The following is a 17,774-nucleotide window of genomic DNA, read 5'->3' on the forward strand; positions in this document are numbered from 1 at the left end:
AACAAAGTAATTTACAACTCTAATAAGTTAGCAAGGTCTTCTTGCTACCAGTCCAGTCATTGGTGGTGAGTACTCAGTATTGGCTGATGAATACATGAATGGATAAAAATGTAAGAGCTGTCCACACATATACCATAAAATGCATAAAATAGATTCCATTTTATCTCAATTTTTATTTCTGTGATATAACTGAGATAAAATCAAACACAATGTATTATTTTAAAGTATACTGTTTATAAGAGAGAAATAATATGATCTGACCTTATTTTAGAAGAAAGTTGTGTGTAAAAGAAATTTAAACTCAAAAGTAAAAAAGCCACTGGTTTCTAAAAACTCAAAAAAAATTTTTTTTAAGTGACTGGCTTTCAGAACAACAGCAACAACAAATAAGCCACTAAAATAAGACAATTAAATTCCAATTTTTTTTGCATTTATTTGCTTGCTTGCTTTAATTATATACAAATCTCAATTCCATTAAAGTATCAGGATGACAATTAATTAGATGTTTTTTAGTGACTTTTCCAATCCCTTCTAATTAACTTGGAAGTGATTAACTAAGTGATTATCTAATTATGTTAATTAGTGATTATCTAATTAAGGAAGTGATTTACATGCTTCATGGGAAGTGTGAATTCTCAGCCAGGGGGTTTGAATGAAGGGAAGCAAGTGACTCAGGCATTTATTGGTTGCTTACAATCAGATTCCCACCGATGAGATCATGCCCATGTGTCTAGAGGTCCACACACAAGCAGCTGCCTCCAGCCCAACCCTGGAAGCTGAGTGTAGTCCCAAGTCCCTGCCTGCACCCCTTCCTATATATACAGCCACTCTCGCTGTGACTGTGGGGACATACAAGGAAGATCAGGCTTCCATGGAAGCTTCTGCAACTGAAATCCACTGGGGACTTTAGAAGGAGCACCTGTAAGTAGCTTCAGGATGGATGGGGCAGAGTCTGTCTCATGGTGGGTGTTAAGCTGGCCTCATACAAAAGAGGAGACCCATCCTGATACCATGCCAGGTACAAAGCACTGTGTGATTTATTCTAAGTGTCTTGGTAACAGGACTTGAAGCCAGGCGGTGACTGGAAACCTAAAATGCAATATTTAGTCATAGAACATTAGAAATAGAAAGAAAATAACCTCCCAAATCATCTAATCCACCACTCAGCTAAAGTCATTTAATTCACATCCCCAAACTACATCTCCAAATGTACAATGGTTTCATTCCTGGTTTAGGGATTCTAGGTTTTGTGTTTGTACAAAATATTTTAATAGTCTTATAAAATAAGATGTCCAAAACACAATAAACTTAAAAGCCAAACACAAGCAAAGCATGAAACAGAGGTTCTGAAGAGCAGCTCCTCAATACAAATCAAACATTGTCCTTTATCTCCATTGTGACTTTCAGTTATGTAGGCACATCTGCCTTTTTAGATACCTAAATTATACAAGAGGATTGTAAATATTCTTTATGTGTATGTTAGGATGAAAAAAACCTGCCAAGGCAGGCGCATGGGCTAAAAGAATACACCTTCCTGTTTCCTTTTGTTACCCGTTTAATTAAAAAAAAAAAAAAAAAAAAAAAAAGTTGCCCCTGATAAAAGCCTCCAAGAAATGCCTCTAGTGGTATTTTCTGGAATTGAATTAAGCATATTAACATATTGCTATACAAAGGGGGGGGCGTGGAAGTAAGGCAAGGTGGACTGTGGTGCCAATCCTAGTGACATGTCAGCGGAGGAGGAGTTTCTTGCCTGTGGACTTCATAAAAGGCTAGCTCAACACCCTCCATGAGACACACTCTGCCCCAACCATCCTGAAGCTACATGTGCTCCCTCCTGGAATCTCCAATGGATTTCAGTCCCAGAAGCTTCCACAGAAGCCTGAGCTCCTCCTTGCAGGCCCCTGTAGTCAGTACAGTGGGCATGCAGCGCCTCGGGACGACACCCAGCGTTTATGGGGGTGCTGGAGGCCGGGGCATCCGCATCTCCAACTCCAGACACACGGTGAACTATGGGAGCGATCTCACAGGCGGCGGGGACCTGTTTGTTGGCAATGAGAAAATGGCCATGCAGAACCTAAATGACCGTCTAGCGAGCTACCTAGAAAAGGTGCGGACCCTGGAGCAGTCCAACTCCAAACTTGAAGTGCAGATCAAGCAGTGGTACGAAATCAACGCCCCGAGGGCTGGTCGCGACTACAGTGCATATTACAGACAAATTGAAGAGCTGCGAAATCAGGTGAGAGATGATGCTTGTGTTTCCAACTCTGTGTTTAGCTTCAAGATAAATCAAGAGGTTATCTATGTTAGGTAGGTCCAAATGGACGTTGTAAAGCAAATTAGGCTAAAATGTTACATCTATAAAAATTCTTTCATCTACCTTTAGTGCTGGAGTACCTGACTGTACAATAGGATGACCTTAAATCATGCTATTTTTAATGTTTAATACAATTACATACAAAATATGAACATTTTATCCTCCAGAATAAAATAAATCTTTGTCACAGCTTATCACATCAGGGCTAAATGTATAGTGAACAATCTTTCTGAAAAGAGCTAAAAATTAATTACGTGATAAATCTCTCTTAGTTTTTCACCTAGTCCTTATCAAGTTTTGAAACCACAGTAAATTCAAAGACTTTTCTCCTTTTATTTAAGTAAATGTTATAATATGACTATTAAAATACTGTACTGCAGATTTAAATAGCAAAGTGATTCTGGGTGGAAACAGTGTGGCAGGAATATGGGTCTTAATGATGCCTGAATTTTTAAGTGCCCTGTTTAATAACATGACCATCAGCATCAAGCAGTTCAGAAACTACTTCTACAGTAATAAAATGTTCTATTGCCCCTAATTCATGTTTATTACAATCATATCACAACCTCCTCCTATGTCATCAAAAAAAGGGTGGAGCTCTGTATTTTATCAGTTTCATGGAATAAAAGCAGAAGACTTTGCTCCTAATTGAAAATTTCAGATATGACACAGAGCACTTGCTTCAAATTAAAGTTCTTATCGAATCAAGAAAAGTGTTCACTGTCATTTCTGTGTTAAGATTCATACTCCTTTAGAGCAAAGCGCATTTACTTACCAGCAAGTCTGTTTTTCTTGAGTTGTACTAAACATCAGGGCAATTTGATTCGGACTCCATGGGAAGTTGCTCTGGAATTTTAGAAACTATGGGCATGTGAAGCAATGGCATTTAAATTGCCCTTCCGGAATAAAGTTCATCCTTCGCAGGCTCTCACTAAAAATGTTCGAACCACACCTGTCTCGTGTTTCTGACTCTACTTTGGTTCATCTCAAATACACAGGCACAGGCCATCCATCCCATTGAGCTGGACAGTCCCAACCATAGGAAGCAGCCCTCTCCAAAACTGGGTCCATTGAAAGAGAAATGTCTTTGTAACATCTTCTGCAAGTAGATTTTTCATCTATATGCCTCCATCATGCATTTAGTTCTTTCATGCATCATGTTCTTTCATTCAGCCAATACTGAATGAACACTAACTAGGTGCTGGGCACCATGCTGGGGACTGAGGAATATTATGGTGGGCACAATATGACTTATGAGGATACAGGGATGGACAGAGGGACCAGCACACAGAGGGATAATGAGAGCACAGGCAGATCATCCAGTTCAGTTTTGAGAGCATCTGTGAAGGCTCCTATGAAGCAATGTTGTCGAACCTGAGACATGAGGGAGGAATGGGAGTTCACCAGACCAGAGGGGCTAAAAGAAATGTCCTAAGTAGAAACATCAAAGGCAAGGCACTCAATAAGGTGTGATGACTCAAGTTGAGTTAAATTATCCTTCTGTAAAATCACAAGAAAGTAGACCAAACCCTGGGGCATCTAGAGTTGCATTTTATGACTCTGTTATGTTAAATACCTATGTCATTATTTTTTCTATATATTTTCGTGTAGAAATACTTGAAATGAACATCATTTTTGACATAATAGTCACTGTAGCTGGGGATAAACTAAATCCTTGTAAACTCCTATCCAGTTGAAAATGTCATTCTTGGCTGGGCGCGGTGGCTCACGCCTGTAATCCCAGCACTTTGGGAGGCCAAGGCAGGCAGATCACCTGAGGTCAGAACTTCAAGACCAGCCTGGCCAACATGGCAAAATGCTATCTCTACTAAAAATGCAAAAATTAGCCGGGCATGGTGGCGGATGCCTGTAACCCCAGCTACTCGGGAGGCTGAGGCAGGATAATTGCTTGAACCCGGGAGGCAAAGGTTACAGTGAGCCGAGATCATACCATTGCACTCCAGTCTGGGCAACAGAGCAAGATTCTGTCTCAATAAATAAATAAATAAATAAGAAAAGAAAAAAGAAAATGTCATTCTTTCTCATGTATTTTCCAGATTAAGGATGCTCAACTGCAAAATGCTCAGTGTGTCCTGCAGATTGATAATGCTAAACTGGCTGCTGAGGACTTCAGACTGAAGTAGGTTCCCTAATACGTGGCAAAAGTTTCTGAAAAAGAATTCCTTTAGTAGTCCTTCCAGATACTCAGCTTTTCATATCATTGTTGATAAAGGAAGCACGGTTCAATGTCCAGAATCCTGAAGCCTAAAGGAGGTTAGAAGCTACATGTTAGAAGCTAACCCAGCACTCAGGGATGGCCTTCTCTTTCTTGATCCCCCGGCATGTAACTAAACACCTCCAGTAACTACTATTCTCCTTGGTTATTACTGGTTGCTAAATTTTTTTTTAGTAACCTGGTATCTAAACCTAATTCTGCCCTTTGGAGTAATAACAAAGTAATTTACAATTCTCCTTCTCCCTAAGTGCCTTTCTGTTATCTAAAGAGAGTCTTGTGTCTACCCTTGGTGATTCTCCAAGTAATTCTCCATGTTCATTCAAGTGCCTGCAAGTGTATGACCCAAGTTCCAGGGGTGACTCTTGATGATTTCTGGCTTGCCAGTGTTTTACAGGATGGTCTGGCCAACCAAAGAACCAGGACCAATCTATAATAATTAGCCGGGCGTGATGCTGTATGTCTGTAATCCCAGCTACTCCGGAGGCTGAGGCAGGAGAATCGCTTGAACCTGGGAGGCGGAGGTTTCAGTGAGCTGAGATCGTGCCATTGCACTCCAACCTGGGCAACAGACTGAGACCTTATCTCAAAAAAAAAAAAAAAAAAAAAAGGAAGAAAGAAAGAAAAGAAAAAGAAAGTAAAAATTGTGTTCACTTTCTTTGTAGTCATCACACCACATGTGACCAGACCTGTTCCTTGCAAACAGCTTCCACACTAAGGCCTCTTCATCCTGAATTTGTACAATGCATTAACACCAAAAAGCCCTTTGTGGTTAGAAGGGTAGCCTTTTAATGCTCCAAGGGATTAACAAGAAGGAAATAGGAAATCAAATCCAAAGACGAAAGCAGTAAAGGTGCATTACTTCCAATTTTACCTAGCACTGAGTGTCACATTGCAGTGTCATTTTTTAAAGTTGGATATTTTAGGAAACTGGGCAGGGCATGATGGCTAACGCCTGTAATCCCAGCACACTGAGAGGCTGAGGCAGGCGGCTCACTTGAGTCCTGGAGTTTGAGAACAGCTTGGGCAACATGGCAAAACCACATCTCTACACAAGAATACAAAAAAAATTAGCTGGTCATGGTGGCATATGTCTGCTGTCCCAGCTACTTGGGAGGCTGAGGTGAGAGGATTGCTTGAGCCCCAAAGGTTGAGGCTGCAGTAAGCCATGATCACACCATTGTACTCCAGCCTGAGTGACAGAGTGGGACCCTGTCTCAAATACACACACACACACACACACACACACACACACAGTGTGTATGTAAGATTGTAGAGGAGGATGTAGAGCTGTTTGAGATAATTCACTTTGGATGTCTCTGTTCACAAAGTAATAAAAATAAATCGATCATGTACATTCATTAAGTAAAACTAACCATTATTTAATATCAATAAGAACCCTTTGCCAACACAATAATTAACACAATTTAATTTCTTATAAGATAAATTCTAGAATTTAGAAGTGTTCAAAATTATTTCAGATTGCCTTTTTACCAGTCACCCCAAATTATAGAGATTATATTATTGAGCACATTTTCTGACTCCTAGGTTCTTATGTAAATTTCATGAATGTGTAAAGGCAGACATTATAAAGTATTGAAATTGATCTCCTCATAAGCCACATTTAAAAACCTATCCCATTATATTAGATTTTCTCCTTATAATGGCTTCAGAAGGACCAGTTATCTCTGTACACTAATTAATTCACAGGTATGAGACTGAGAGGGGAATACGTCTAACAGTGGAAGCTGATCTCCAAGGCCTGAATAAGGTCTTTGATGACCTAACCCTACATAAAACAGATTTGGAGATTCAAATTGAAGAACTGAATAAAGACCTAGCTCTCCTCAAAAAGGAGCATCAGGAGGTGAGAAAATATTCAGAAGTGGTACTGGAAACAATGGAATGGTTCTATATAATACTAATAACAGGAGGAGCGGGAGAAACAGGAGAAGGGGGAAGAGTTGGTGGTGGTAGTGACAGAGATGATGACGATGACAATAATGATACAAGCCCTACCTTCTTTTCATAATGTTGTTGTAAGTTAAATGACTTAGAGCAGTACCTGGACCACAATAAGCCCAACACAAGTTATTATTTTATATCTTTTTTACTTATTCCAAGTGAGAGAGGTCATGAGACTCCTTATGTCTTTTCTGCCCAGCCTTATCTGAGAATGTGCTTCAGACTAAAATCAATCAGAAATTTCACTTTCATAGGAAGTCGATGGCCTACACAAGCATCTGGGCAACACTGTCAATGTGGAGGTTGATGCTGCTCCAGGCCTGAACCTTGGCGCCATCATGAATGAAATGAGGCAGAAGTATGAAGTCATGGCCCAGAGGAACCTTCAAGAGGCCAAAGAACAGTTTGAGAGACAGGTAACCACACAATTCTAAAGGGTGAGCAAACGTGTAGATGCTTTCCTCCAGAAACAGATAACTCATTTTCTTTTTCATTTGTTCATTCTTCCTTTCTCTTTCTGTCTTTTCTTTCTTATTTCCACCCCTCAACTATTTTTTTTTCACTCTTGGCACTGTAGACTGCAGTTCTGCAGCAACAGGTCACAGTGAATACTGAAGAATTAAAAGGAACTGAGGTTCAACTAACGGAGCTGAGACGCACCTCCCAGAGCCTTGAGATAGAACTCCAGTCCCATCTCAGCATGGTAAAGCACATCTAACTTCTCTTTCTCAATCCAGTATGTGTTTACCAAGGTCCTCTGTTAGGAACTATAGAAATGCAAAGACCTACAAGAAATAACCCTTCCCCTTGCAGAACTGGCAGGGAAACAGGCCGAACAACTGATTATAATTAAAGGACAGAGAGAAATCGAGGAAAGGGCAATGTACTGCATGAATGCAGAGGAAAGAGTAAATCTGGAAGATTTCACAGGGAAAGTGGCATTTAAACCAGATCTTTTTGTAACTTTTAAGTTCAGGAGTACATGTGCAGATTTATGATGTAGTTAAACTTGTGTCATGGGGATTTGTTGTACAGGTTATTTCATCACTCAGGTATTAAACCTAATACCCATTGGTTATTTTTCCTGATCCTCTCCCTCCTCCTACCTTCCACCCTCTGTTAGGCCCCCGTGTCTGCTATTCCCCTGTATGTGTCCATTATACCAGATCTCAAAATCTAAGATAAAATTTTAAGCTGGAGAATGGACTAGAGACATTCCAGTCCAAGCAAATCAGCAAGCCCATGACAAATTATGTTGTGGTAAGCAGAATCCCTCAAACCGCAGTGGCCTGCAGCCATGATACTACATCCACCGTGACATTTCCTTTCCAAGGGCAAGGCTAAAGGGGTAGGCCCTACCTAGGACATGCCAGTGTCCTGGCAGAAAGAAAAGACCAATTGTTGGTCCACTTGATAGCTCTTAAAGCTTCTCCTTAGAAAAGGCATTTGTCCTTTGGGAGGCCAAGGCAGGAGGATCATTTGAGGTCAGGAGTTTGAGACCAGCTGGCCAATATGGTGAAACCCCATCTCTACTAAAGATACAAAAATAAGCTGGGCATGGTGGTGTGTGCCTGTAATCCCAGCTACTTGGGAGGCTGAGGCAGGAGAATCGCTTGAACCCAGGAGGCAGAGGTTGCAGTGAGCTGCGATCACATTACTGCACTCCAGCCTGGGCGACAGAGCAAGACTCCGTCCCAAAGAAAAAAAGAAAAAGAAAAGGCATTTGTCAGTTTGACCTGCATTTTATTAACCAAAGAGAGTCACATGACCCAGCCAGGTGTCAATGGATTAAAGGAATCTAATCCTGCAATTGAGAAATGCCACAGATCACATGGCCAGGTCTGATGAAGGAGTGAGAGGTATAACATCTTCACACAGTGGGGAAGCAAGTACTGAGAACAATGCTACAATGCGCCGCACTGAAAGAACAGTAGGTGCAAAGCTACAAGCAAAGAAAAACCCAAGAGCTAATGATCCTAGCTGGCTGGCTGAGGTTGCCTAGTTGGGAAGAGTGGGAGATGGAGCTAGAAATATACACCATGCCCACAGTGATGAACTGCAGAGACCCTTCTCAAAAGAAATTAAAATTAACCCATCTCTTGAATCAAGTCCTCAGATAAGAAGTGCCCTATTTTTCTTGTGCTCATAGAAAGAGTCTTTGGAGCACACTCTAGAGGAGACCAAGGCCCGTTACAGCAGCCAGTTAGCCAACCTCCAGTCGCTGTTGAGCTCTCTGGAGGCCCAACTGATGCAGATTCGGAGTGACATGGAACGCCAGAACAACGAATACCATATCCTTCTTGACATAAAGACTCGGCTTGAACAGGAAATTGCTACTTACCGCCGCCTTCTGGAAGGAGAAGACGTAAAGTAAGGCTCTTAGAATCAAGGAATAGGTGTCAATGTCTGTATGCACTTCTATTTTAATGTCCCTGTCACTCATTACCCAGCACCAATGCAATCCCTAGGACAGAAGCAATTATACTCACACACGCCTCACCACAAACAACAAAACGAAAACATACCAAAAAATACACACACGCCCAAAATATCAAGTACAGCCTTGAGATCATGTGGTAGGACTGAGTTCTACCATATGATCATTTGGAGATAATTCTCCAAATGATATAGATTATGCTGATATTAATTTTCATCATTAATATATAATTGAAGGCATAATAACCTTTTGGAAATTCTAATTGAGAGCTCATGAATTAGACAATAAGCTGCTGAGGTCCACGGGAGCCAGTCTGAGAATCATAAGTGTGGCAGCAGCAACTGTCTTCAGATACCGTACCTAAGAATATCAACAAGAGAACACAAGATTTAAACTTCCATTGTAATTTTGTTATTTTAATTAGAGGAACTTCTTAGCATATATTAAACTGGTCAGTTTTAAATCTATGTATTTTTCAAGTTAAAAAGTAAAATGCTCAAGTTTGCAATAAAAGCAATGTAAAAGGGAAAGATACATGAAAGCAATAAAACACATTCACCTGGACTTTGAAATATAAAAGACAGGAGTGCATTCCATTTTCAAAACAGCAATAATGCTTTCTTCTGTTTCTTTTTTCTTCTTTTCATTAAAAAAAAAAAAAACAGAACTACAGAATATCAGTTAAGCACCCTGGAAGAGAGAGGTAAGTTCTAAATTTTTGCACATTTTCTATGACATTCAGCTGCTTTCTATTAACTACATGCCACTGATAAAAAGTAAAGTGAGGTTGTTTTAGTCTGTTTTCTGCTGCTGTGACAGAATACCTGAGACTGGATAATTTACAAACAATAGACATTTACTTGGCTCACAGTTCTGGAGGCCAGAAAGTCCAATATCAAGGTGCCAGCATCTTGTAAGGGCCTTCTTGCTGCGTCATCCCATGGCAGAAAGTAGAAGTGCAAAAGAGTGTCCATGAGAACCAGAGAGCAAGAGGAGGCTAATCTTTCTTTTAGAACTAGCCCACTCTCACAATAACTAACCCATTATCATGGTAACCACATTAATCCATCCATGAGAGAAGAGCCCTCATCATCTAATCACCTCTTACTAGGCCGCACCTCCCAACACTGTTACACTGGGGATTAAGTTTTCCACACATGAACTCCAGGGAACATATTCAAACCATAGCAAAGGCCAATTCTCAAGGGAGCAGGTATGACACCAGGGATTCTAAAAATCTTGTACATGGCATAAAGAAACCCTCCACATGGGAACTTGGGCACACTCCTCAGAATGGGGTGATTTTCTTGGCCTGTGCTATTGCTATCTTGAAACATCCTGACATCCTGAAAAGGAAAAACAAGACAAAATTTGAATTCCACTTAAATTCAAGATAATTTATTTCTTGAATTTTTAAGAGTAGGACATTTGTAAATTTGGGGAGAAGCACATTTTCTGCATCTATTTATAAAATAGACTTAAGATTTTTTGAGAAAGAGGATGGGTTTAACATATTTTTCTAAAAGAAGGAAATAAGTAAAAAGAATAATAATTTAAAGTTGAATATTATAAATCAGCAGAGTCATGTGCCTGAATTAACATTTAATGTTTAATATGAATTCAGATATAAAGAAAACCAGGAAGATTAAGACAGTCGTGCAAGAAGTAGTGGATGGCAAGATCGTGTCATCTGAAGTCAAAGAGGTGGAAGAAAATATCTAAATAGCTACCAGAAGGAGATGCTGCTGAGGTTTCGAAAGAAATTTGGCTATAATCTTATCTTTGCTCCCTGCAAGAAATCGGCCATAAGAAAGCACTATTAATACTTTGCAGTGATTAGAAGGGGTGGGGTGGCGGGAATCCTATTTATCAGACTCTGTAATTGAATATAAATGTTTTACTCAGAGGAGCTGCAAATTGCCTGCAAAAATGAAATCCAATGAGCACTAGAATATTTAAAACATCATTACTGCCATCTTTATCATGAAGCACATCAATTACAAGCTGTAGACCACCTAATATCAATTTGTAGGTAATGTTCCTGAAAATTGCAATACATTCCAATTATACTAAACCTCACAAAGTAGAGGAATCCATGTAAATTGCAAATAAACCACTTTCTAATTTTTTCCTGTTTCTGAATTGTAAAACCCCCTTTGGGAGTCCCTGGTTTCTTATTGAGCCAATTTCTGGGTTAATCTCATTGATTTTTCAGCATCAGTACAACTCTACAACCTTTGAGCTATATCTGCTTTTTCCCATTGCTTCCACTGCCTTTTAAAACTCAACACAGCTCTTTGAATAATTTGAGAGTCAAACTCAATCACAAATGCTGAGCAGAATAAGAGTGAAGTACACTATACTTAAAATGGAAATAGATTAAAAACAACATTACTGAAACCCTTCTCAAGGCAAAATGTGTCTCCTTTTGATAATAAGCTGCATATACTATCAGGGCCTCTCTTTCTTTATATGGTGAACATACATTTTTAATGAAATGTCTCTCATTTTTTTAATAACAGATTTATTGAGATATAATTCACACACCATGAAATTCACCCTTACAAAACGTACAATTCAGTGGTCTTCAGTATGCTTATAATGTTTTGCAACCATCACCACTATCTAGTTTTAGAACACTTCATCACCCCAAAAGGAAATCTTGTACCTATTAGTAGTCACCGCCTTTTCCCTTCCTCCCAGCCCCTAACAACCACTAATCTACTTCCTGTCTCTATGGATTTGCCTACTCTGGACATTTCATATAAATAGGTTAATACGATGTGTCCTTTTATACACAAATGTTCATAGCAGCATTACTCATAAAAGCCCCAAAGCGAAACACCTCAAGTGTCCATCAACCGATGAATGGATAAACAAAATGTAATATATCCACACAATAGAATCTTATTCGTCAATAAAAAGGAATGAAGTACTGATACATGCTATAACAGAGATGAACTTCGAAAACATGCTAAGTGAAAGAAGCCAAATCCAAAAACAATAAAAACACAGATTGTATCCTCACCTTTTTTGCATTTTAGTGAGCAATCATTGCATATGAAAGTTTATGGGAAAAATCAATGTGCGCTAAATCATTGTATTCTAGTAAATAGATTGGACTTAAAACTTGATACAGAAGTTGCAAATAAGTGGGATTGAGTTTGATTATTATATAGAAAATAATTACATGATTCATTTAAGAATAATAATATCCACCATTTATTGAGCACTTACTATGAGCCTGTGTGCCAAACATTTCATGCATTTCTCATTTAATTCTCACAATAATCCTGTGAGGTAGAAGCTATTAGGTTGAATCATATGAACTTGCCAATATATGATAATTTCTAAGAGTTGGGAATTTTTGAGGATGTGAATGGTACCACTTTGAATTCCTAAGATGTAATATAATATCTAACACATAGCAGGCACTTGATTCATTATTTTAAATTGAAAGAATAAAGATTTTTTTTAAAGCTTTCCAATATATGATAATTTCTGACTTTCAGAAATAGCAATTTTATATGCTATTATATAGCATATATAATAAGGTTCAACCTTATTATATTATCCCCACTTTACACATGAGGATAAATGAGGACTCATATGAAGACATGAGATAAAGACTTTCCCAAAGTCAAGCAGTTACCAAGTAGTAGAGCGAGACTGAACCTCAGCGCTGTTTCTCTAAAACCATGACACCCTCATAAGCAACTAATTACATAACAAAGCAATACATGATTCACAGTTGAAATAGGCACTTGCCTATCCACAGTTATTTTGTTGTTTTCTAATTGTCATTTTCATCAGCCAGACACAACAGCCAATTGTGGCAAATGTCCAGCTTTGCTGGCTAACATCACACATGACTTGATTCAGTACAACTTTTGTCAGAAAAGGTAGTCTCACCTATTCTCATTGCCTTCTTTTCCAAAGTGAAGAGATTTCACTCATTTTTTTCTTAATTTTCTTCCAAGTCATGCTAGCTAGTAAGTTGCATTTAAAGATGTTAAGAATATTTAAAAGTGAATTCTTTTTCACCTACTGAGTCACATTCCAGAATGGTCTGAAACTTTGACATGCAAATACCAGACTGTGAATCTGATTAATAAGAAACCTATGCAGATGGGTTTGTAACTGATTAGGCCTGACCACTGTTATATGGCAATGATTACACTGTGTTACAAGAGGTAGGATTGTTATTCTTAATTTAGGATGGTCATCTTTTAACTACCTGTTAAAAGAAGTAGAATTGTTATTTTTAGATCAGAAAAATGAAGATTTTTTCTTCCTCTTGCTTCTTTGGTCTGTCTCTAGTTTCTTCCAAGCAATCTTTCAAAGAAGTGAGTGAGAGCTACATACATGTGGACCAGATGGTGGAGTTCTACCTCCAGTTCTGCCAGCAGTTACTGTGTGAAAGTGAAGCATTAATCTTTGTATCTATCTATATTTCTGATATGAGCTAAGAACTAGAATGACATAATCCTATTTCTGACAGGTAAACAAATCCAGAGAGAAGTCTTTATCACGCATTAGAATTATCATCAATGTATTTTTTCATTTTATATGAAATTGTCAGTGCAGAAGTGAAGCTATCAAACTCAGAGAGAGCCCCTAGAGGTGAGGTTAAGATGGAAATAACTATTTTTTCTGAGCTCTGGAGATTATTTCTACCCAGAGTTCTGAATCATCTAAAAAGGAGAATGACATGGAGTGATACAAAATCAAAACATGGCCAGTGACCTCCTCAGACACTCTGTTCTCATCCACATGCATCAGGATCAGCCTCAGGTACCTGATTAGACCCCCAAGTAACAATTCCAACTTAAAGCATTAGTAGTGATTTTTATTTTTGAATTCTCTTTCAAACATCTCTGTTTTCTCTCCCCTAGGCTCATTTCCAAGATTCCTCTCATCAGGGTATTATTTTATCATCTTTCTGTCTCCTACCACTTTCAAAATTCTCCCCTGCTTTCAAGAACCATTGATCTCTGGAGCCCAGAAGTCAATCTCACTCATACCCCTTAGGGTCCTTGTTTAACCCTCATCTCAAAAGCACAATACATAAAATGTAAGCAACCCAAAATTCTCTCAGTCACTCACAGGATTTTATAATGTTATCCAAAGTGAAAGATGTTATAGACCAAGGGATCAGCGAGTTGCAGAAAATGACAGGTCTGTCTTACGGGAAAAAACTCAGGTAGAAAACCCTGCAAAGACCAGGACAGAAACCAACCTGACATGAAAAGATGAGGATATGATTTACTCAATAAAAATCTAAAGACTTGTAAAAACCACATACCTAATTTTCTCTATTTTGAACATTTCCTAAACTCTACAAAAATGGAAGATATAATTCTTTTGAACAGTTTGCCCTGGCTATAATCATTTTCCTCTCTGCCTCAACTTATGCAATCACTCTGCCAACAAGCCCAATATTGTTTATTTTTTTTTACATCACCACTGGCTTATACATTAATGTGGCTGTCAAATAAAATTATTTTCACTTCTAAAACCTCTAAAGCAGAGTCTTGATTATTTAACTTAGCCTCCCACTTAAAAAAAAAAAAGCCACTGAAGAAGAAATATTTCCCTTTTCAACTTCTGAAGTTGCTCCCCATTCATAACTGAATTCAGAATAAATCTTGGTCAAAGCATACCAGTAAATTAGGGCACAGTCATTTTCAAATGAAATGAATTTCAAATGACACATTCAAACACATTAAGACTTAATTTCTTTCAAATGAAATCATTCAAGGAGTGCAGTGATAAAGTTCAGCCAAACACTAGGCTAGGACTCAGGATAAAAAATAAATTAGATGTAGTACCTACCTAACAAGCTTAGTCTAGGATAATATGTTATATGTATACAAACATAAACAAATAATATATAAACATAATTTTTAGAGATTGAGCAATATTATTTAAATTTTACCATAGGCATTAGAGTTGGAAAGTGTACCTTTCAGCACAAAATCAATTCCAAGTTCAAAAATTCAACTTAATCATATTCCTGTACCATGTGATCAAATCACTGAGGTACAATTTTGAACTTGGCACATTTCTTTTGACATTTTATTTGCTTCTGTTTTCATTTCTATGGCAGTAGAATGGAATCTCTCTGTCTTGGGGGACACTTGGGAGTGAATAATAGTTAACAACCATAACATCAAGTTCTTGTGTGGGGAGTGCAAATTTAACTTGTGCTTTATAAGATCTCTGGAGATGTAGTTACAGGTCAAAGCTAAAATGAAAACCGCATTTGCCTGTGTGTTTACAGAATTTCATGTGTCATGTTGTTGCTTATAAGCCATGAAAAGTCATTCTCTAGGTCTCAGCCCATACACTGAGAAATTCAAGGAGAAAGCTTAAAAGAAAAGAAAAAAAAAAAGAGCAGCTCCTGTTAGATGTGCAGGGCAGAAGCCTGGTGTCAGGTGTCATAGCTAGGGGATGTCAGAGTATCCTCTGCCCTTTTTATTGTCACTGCCAGCAGCAAGGTTGTGGTATCTATAGAAGGCACTGCAGGCCCGAATCCTATCTCTGCCACCTCCCAGCTGCATGAGTGTAAATAAATCACTTAACATCTGGACCCTCAGATTGCTCATCTGTAAAATGGGATAAAAGTACCACCTGAAGCTGGGCGCCTTGAGGTGGCTCATGCCTGTAATCCCAGTGCTTTGGGAGGCCAAGGCAGAAGGATCACTTGAGGCCTAAAGTTCAAGACCAGCTTGGGCGATATAACAAGACTCCATCTCTACAAAAAAATTAAAAAAAAAAAAATAGCCAGTGTTGTGGTGCCCGCCTGTAGTCCTAGCTACTTGGGAGGCTGAGGCAGGAGGATTGCTTAAGCTCAGGAGTTCAAGGTTTCAGAGAGCTATGATCACACCACTGCACTCCAGCCTGAGTGAGGGCAACCAAGCAAGACCTTGTTTCAAATAAACAAACAAATAAAACCAGTACCACTTTAAGAGCTTGCCGTGAAGGTTAAAAAATAATATCTGTAATTCAGCTGGCCCAGTGTCCAAAAAGTAGTAAGTACATAATAACTGATAATTCAAACAAGACAAGCTCAGTCAAAATGCTTATAATATAGATTTAAGGAATCCTTGGTAAAAACCTCCATATGGGGCTAAAATCACTGGCATTTCCACTGACCAGATTTTCATTCTCTCAAGAAATTAAACAAATGGATCATGGCTTCTCTCAAGCTGAGACTGCCTTAGGTTGCTACATTCTTTCCACATCTATAGCAAATGTGTGATTTCTGCAAATCTCTTGCTTAAACCCCTTTATTTAGAAATCCCACTTGCTTGCTCTTTGTGACGAGTTTAGGTTGGGGAGAAATATGTCCCTTCACATTTGTCCCTTATGTAATAATATAAAAGGAAGTTGTAATTGGATTTCACCACGGGTTCATCATTTGTGTCCCTGGGAAAGTGGCTTTTTTTTTTTTTAATAAAAAGTCAAAACAGTCCTTCCATTTGCCAGAATTGATCCCAGGTATTCCTTATGGAGGTTTGCCATGGGCTTCAGGTGTGACCTCTCAGCATCTGTCCCCTAATCCCCAGTGGGCACTGCTAGTTCTGGCTCAGGACTCTTCACAATGGAAGAACCTCAGCTTCGGGGAGGCTGTAATCAGGGAGATAATATCTGGATATGCAGGTGGACAGCAGGCAGCAGTAAACTACGGGGAATCTAGGCTACAGGTCTGGAATTCCTCAGGAGTCAGTCTGTACTCTACAAGGCAAAACAAGTGCTAACCATTGAGACTAACTCCAATGAGATAAAGGCCAGAGAAAGAAGCATTCTCAGGAGAAAGGGCTCCCAGGGAAGGTGGAGCAGCAGGGGCTGCAGAAGATCCCTCTGCAGGGAGCACCTGCACACTGGCACCAAGCAAAGACATCTGAGTGCATGTTTCTGGGTGTGTGTGTGTGCATGCACGTGTACATTAGAATGAGAGTAACATCTGAATGTGTCTACATTGTGAATCCACGAATACTTAAATTATTATACTTTGTAGCTTGCCTTTATATTGATACACTCTTTTTTGATTTTGGAAAAATTTCCTCATACATAACACACATTAATGGCCCAGCAGCTTGATTTATCAAGAGAGAAATCAATAAGCATATATTGAATGCTGACTTTGTCCAAGACACTGGGCAAATGGACTAGACATTGAAGAATGGAGGTAACAGCAGACCCAGTACTTGAATACTTTCATGTTGGCTTGGTTGAAATTCTTGATTTAATTTTCAAAAAGACCACATCATTTTGACATAATTCAAGTTGTGTAACAGTTACAGGCTTACTTCACATATTATCTCTGCTATTGAAATGTCCAAAAAAATCAGGTTATTGTTTTAGTAAGAGAAACAAAAAGTACTGCATATGCTTATGGAAAAACCTTAAACAACAGCCACATATTTGCTAATTTTTATGGTTGATTGTTTGTATTAAGTAACATCTCAATGATCTCACAGGTATCCAGTAATTTTGCTGAGAAATTAATCTTTATCAGATAGATTCAATCTCCACTTTAAAATGTATAGAAAGCCTCCTTTTTGGGAGTTAAACATTGGGCACTCATGGACATATAGAATGCCAACAATAGACACTGGGAATTACTGTGGGGAGCAAAGGTTAAACAACTATTGGGTACTATGCTTACTACCTGGGTGATCAGACGAGTCGTACCCCAAACCTCAGCATCATGAAATATATACACGTAACAACCCTGCACATGTACCTCCTGAATCTAAAATTAAAGTTGAACTTTTTAAAAAAAATCCAGTAGTGGTAAATAAATAAAAATAAAAATC

General features: G+C 38.7%; 1 protein-coding gene across 1 annotated transcript; it reads left to right on the forward strand.

Annotated features, from left to right (window-relative positions):
* Positions 1–1,789: 1,789 nt before the first annotated feature.
* On the forward strand, positions 1,790–11,206 carry KRT20 (keratin 20). Its single transcript, XM_019026665.4, has 8 exons — positions 1,790–2,236; positions 4,372–4,454; positions 6,258–6,414; positions 6,767–6,928; positions 7,090–7,215; positions 8,662–8,882; positions 9,615–9,652; positions 10,574–11,206. The coding sequence occupies exons 1-8, from the start codon at positions 1,823–1,825 to the stop codon at positions 10,669–10,671; spliced, it is 1,299 nt and encodes a 432-aa protein (XP_018882210.2). The 5' UTR covers positions 1,790–1,822; the 3' UTR covers positions 10,672–11,206.
* The last annotated feature ends 6,568 nt before the right edge of the window (positions 11,207–17,774 follow it).

The sequence above is a fragment of the Gorilla gorilla genome, chromosome 4, assembly GCF_029281585.2.
Source record: "Gorilla gorilla gorilla isolate KB3781 chromosome 4, NHGRI_mGorGor1-v2.1_pri, whole genome shotgun sequence".
In the NCBI taxonomy this organism is placed as follows: Eukaryota; Metazoa; Chordata; class Mammalia; order Primates; family Hominidae; genus Gorilla; species Gorilla gorilla.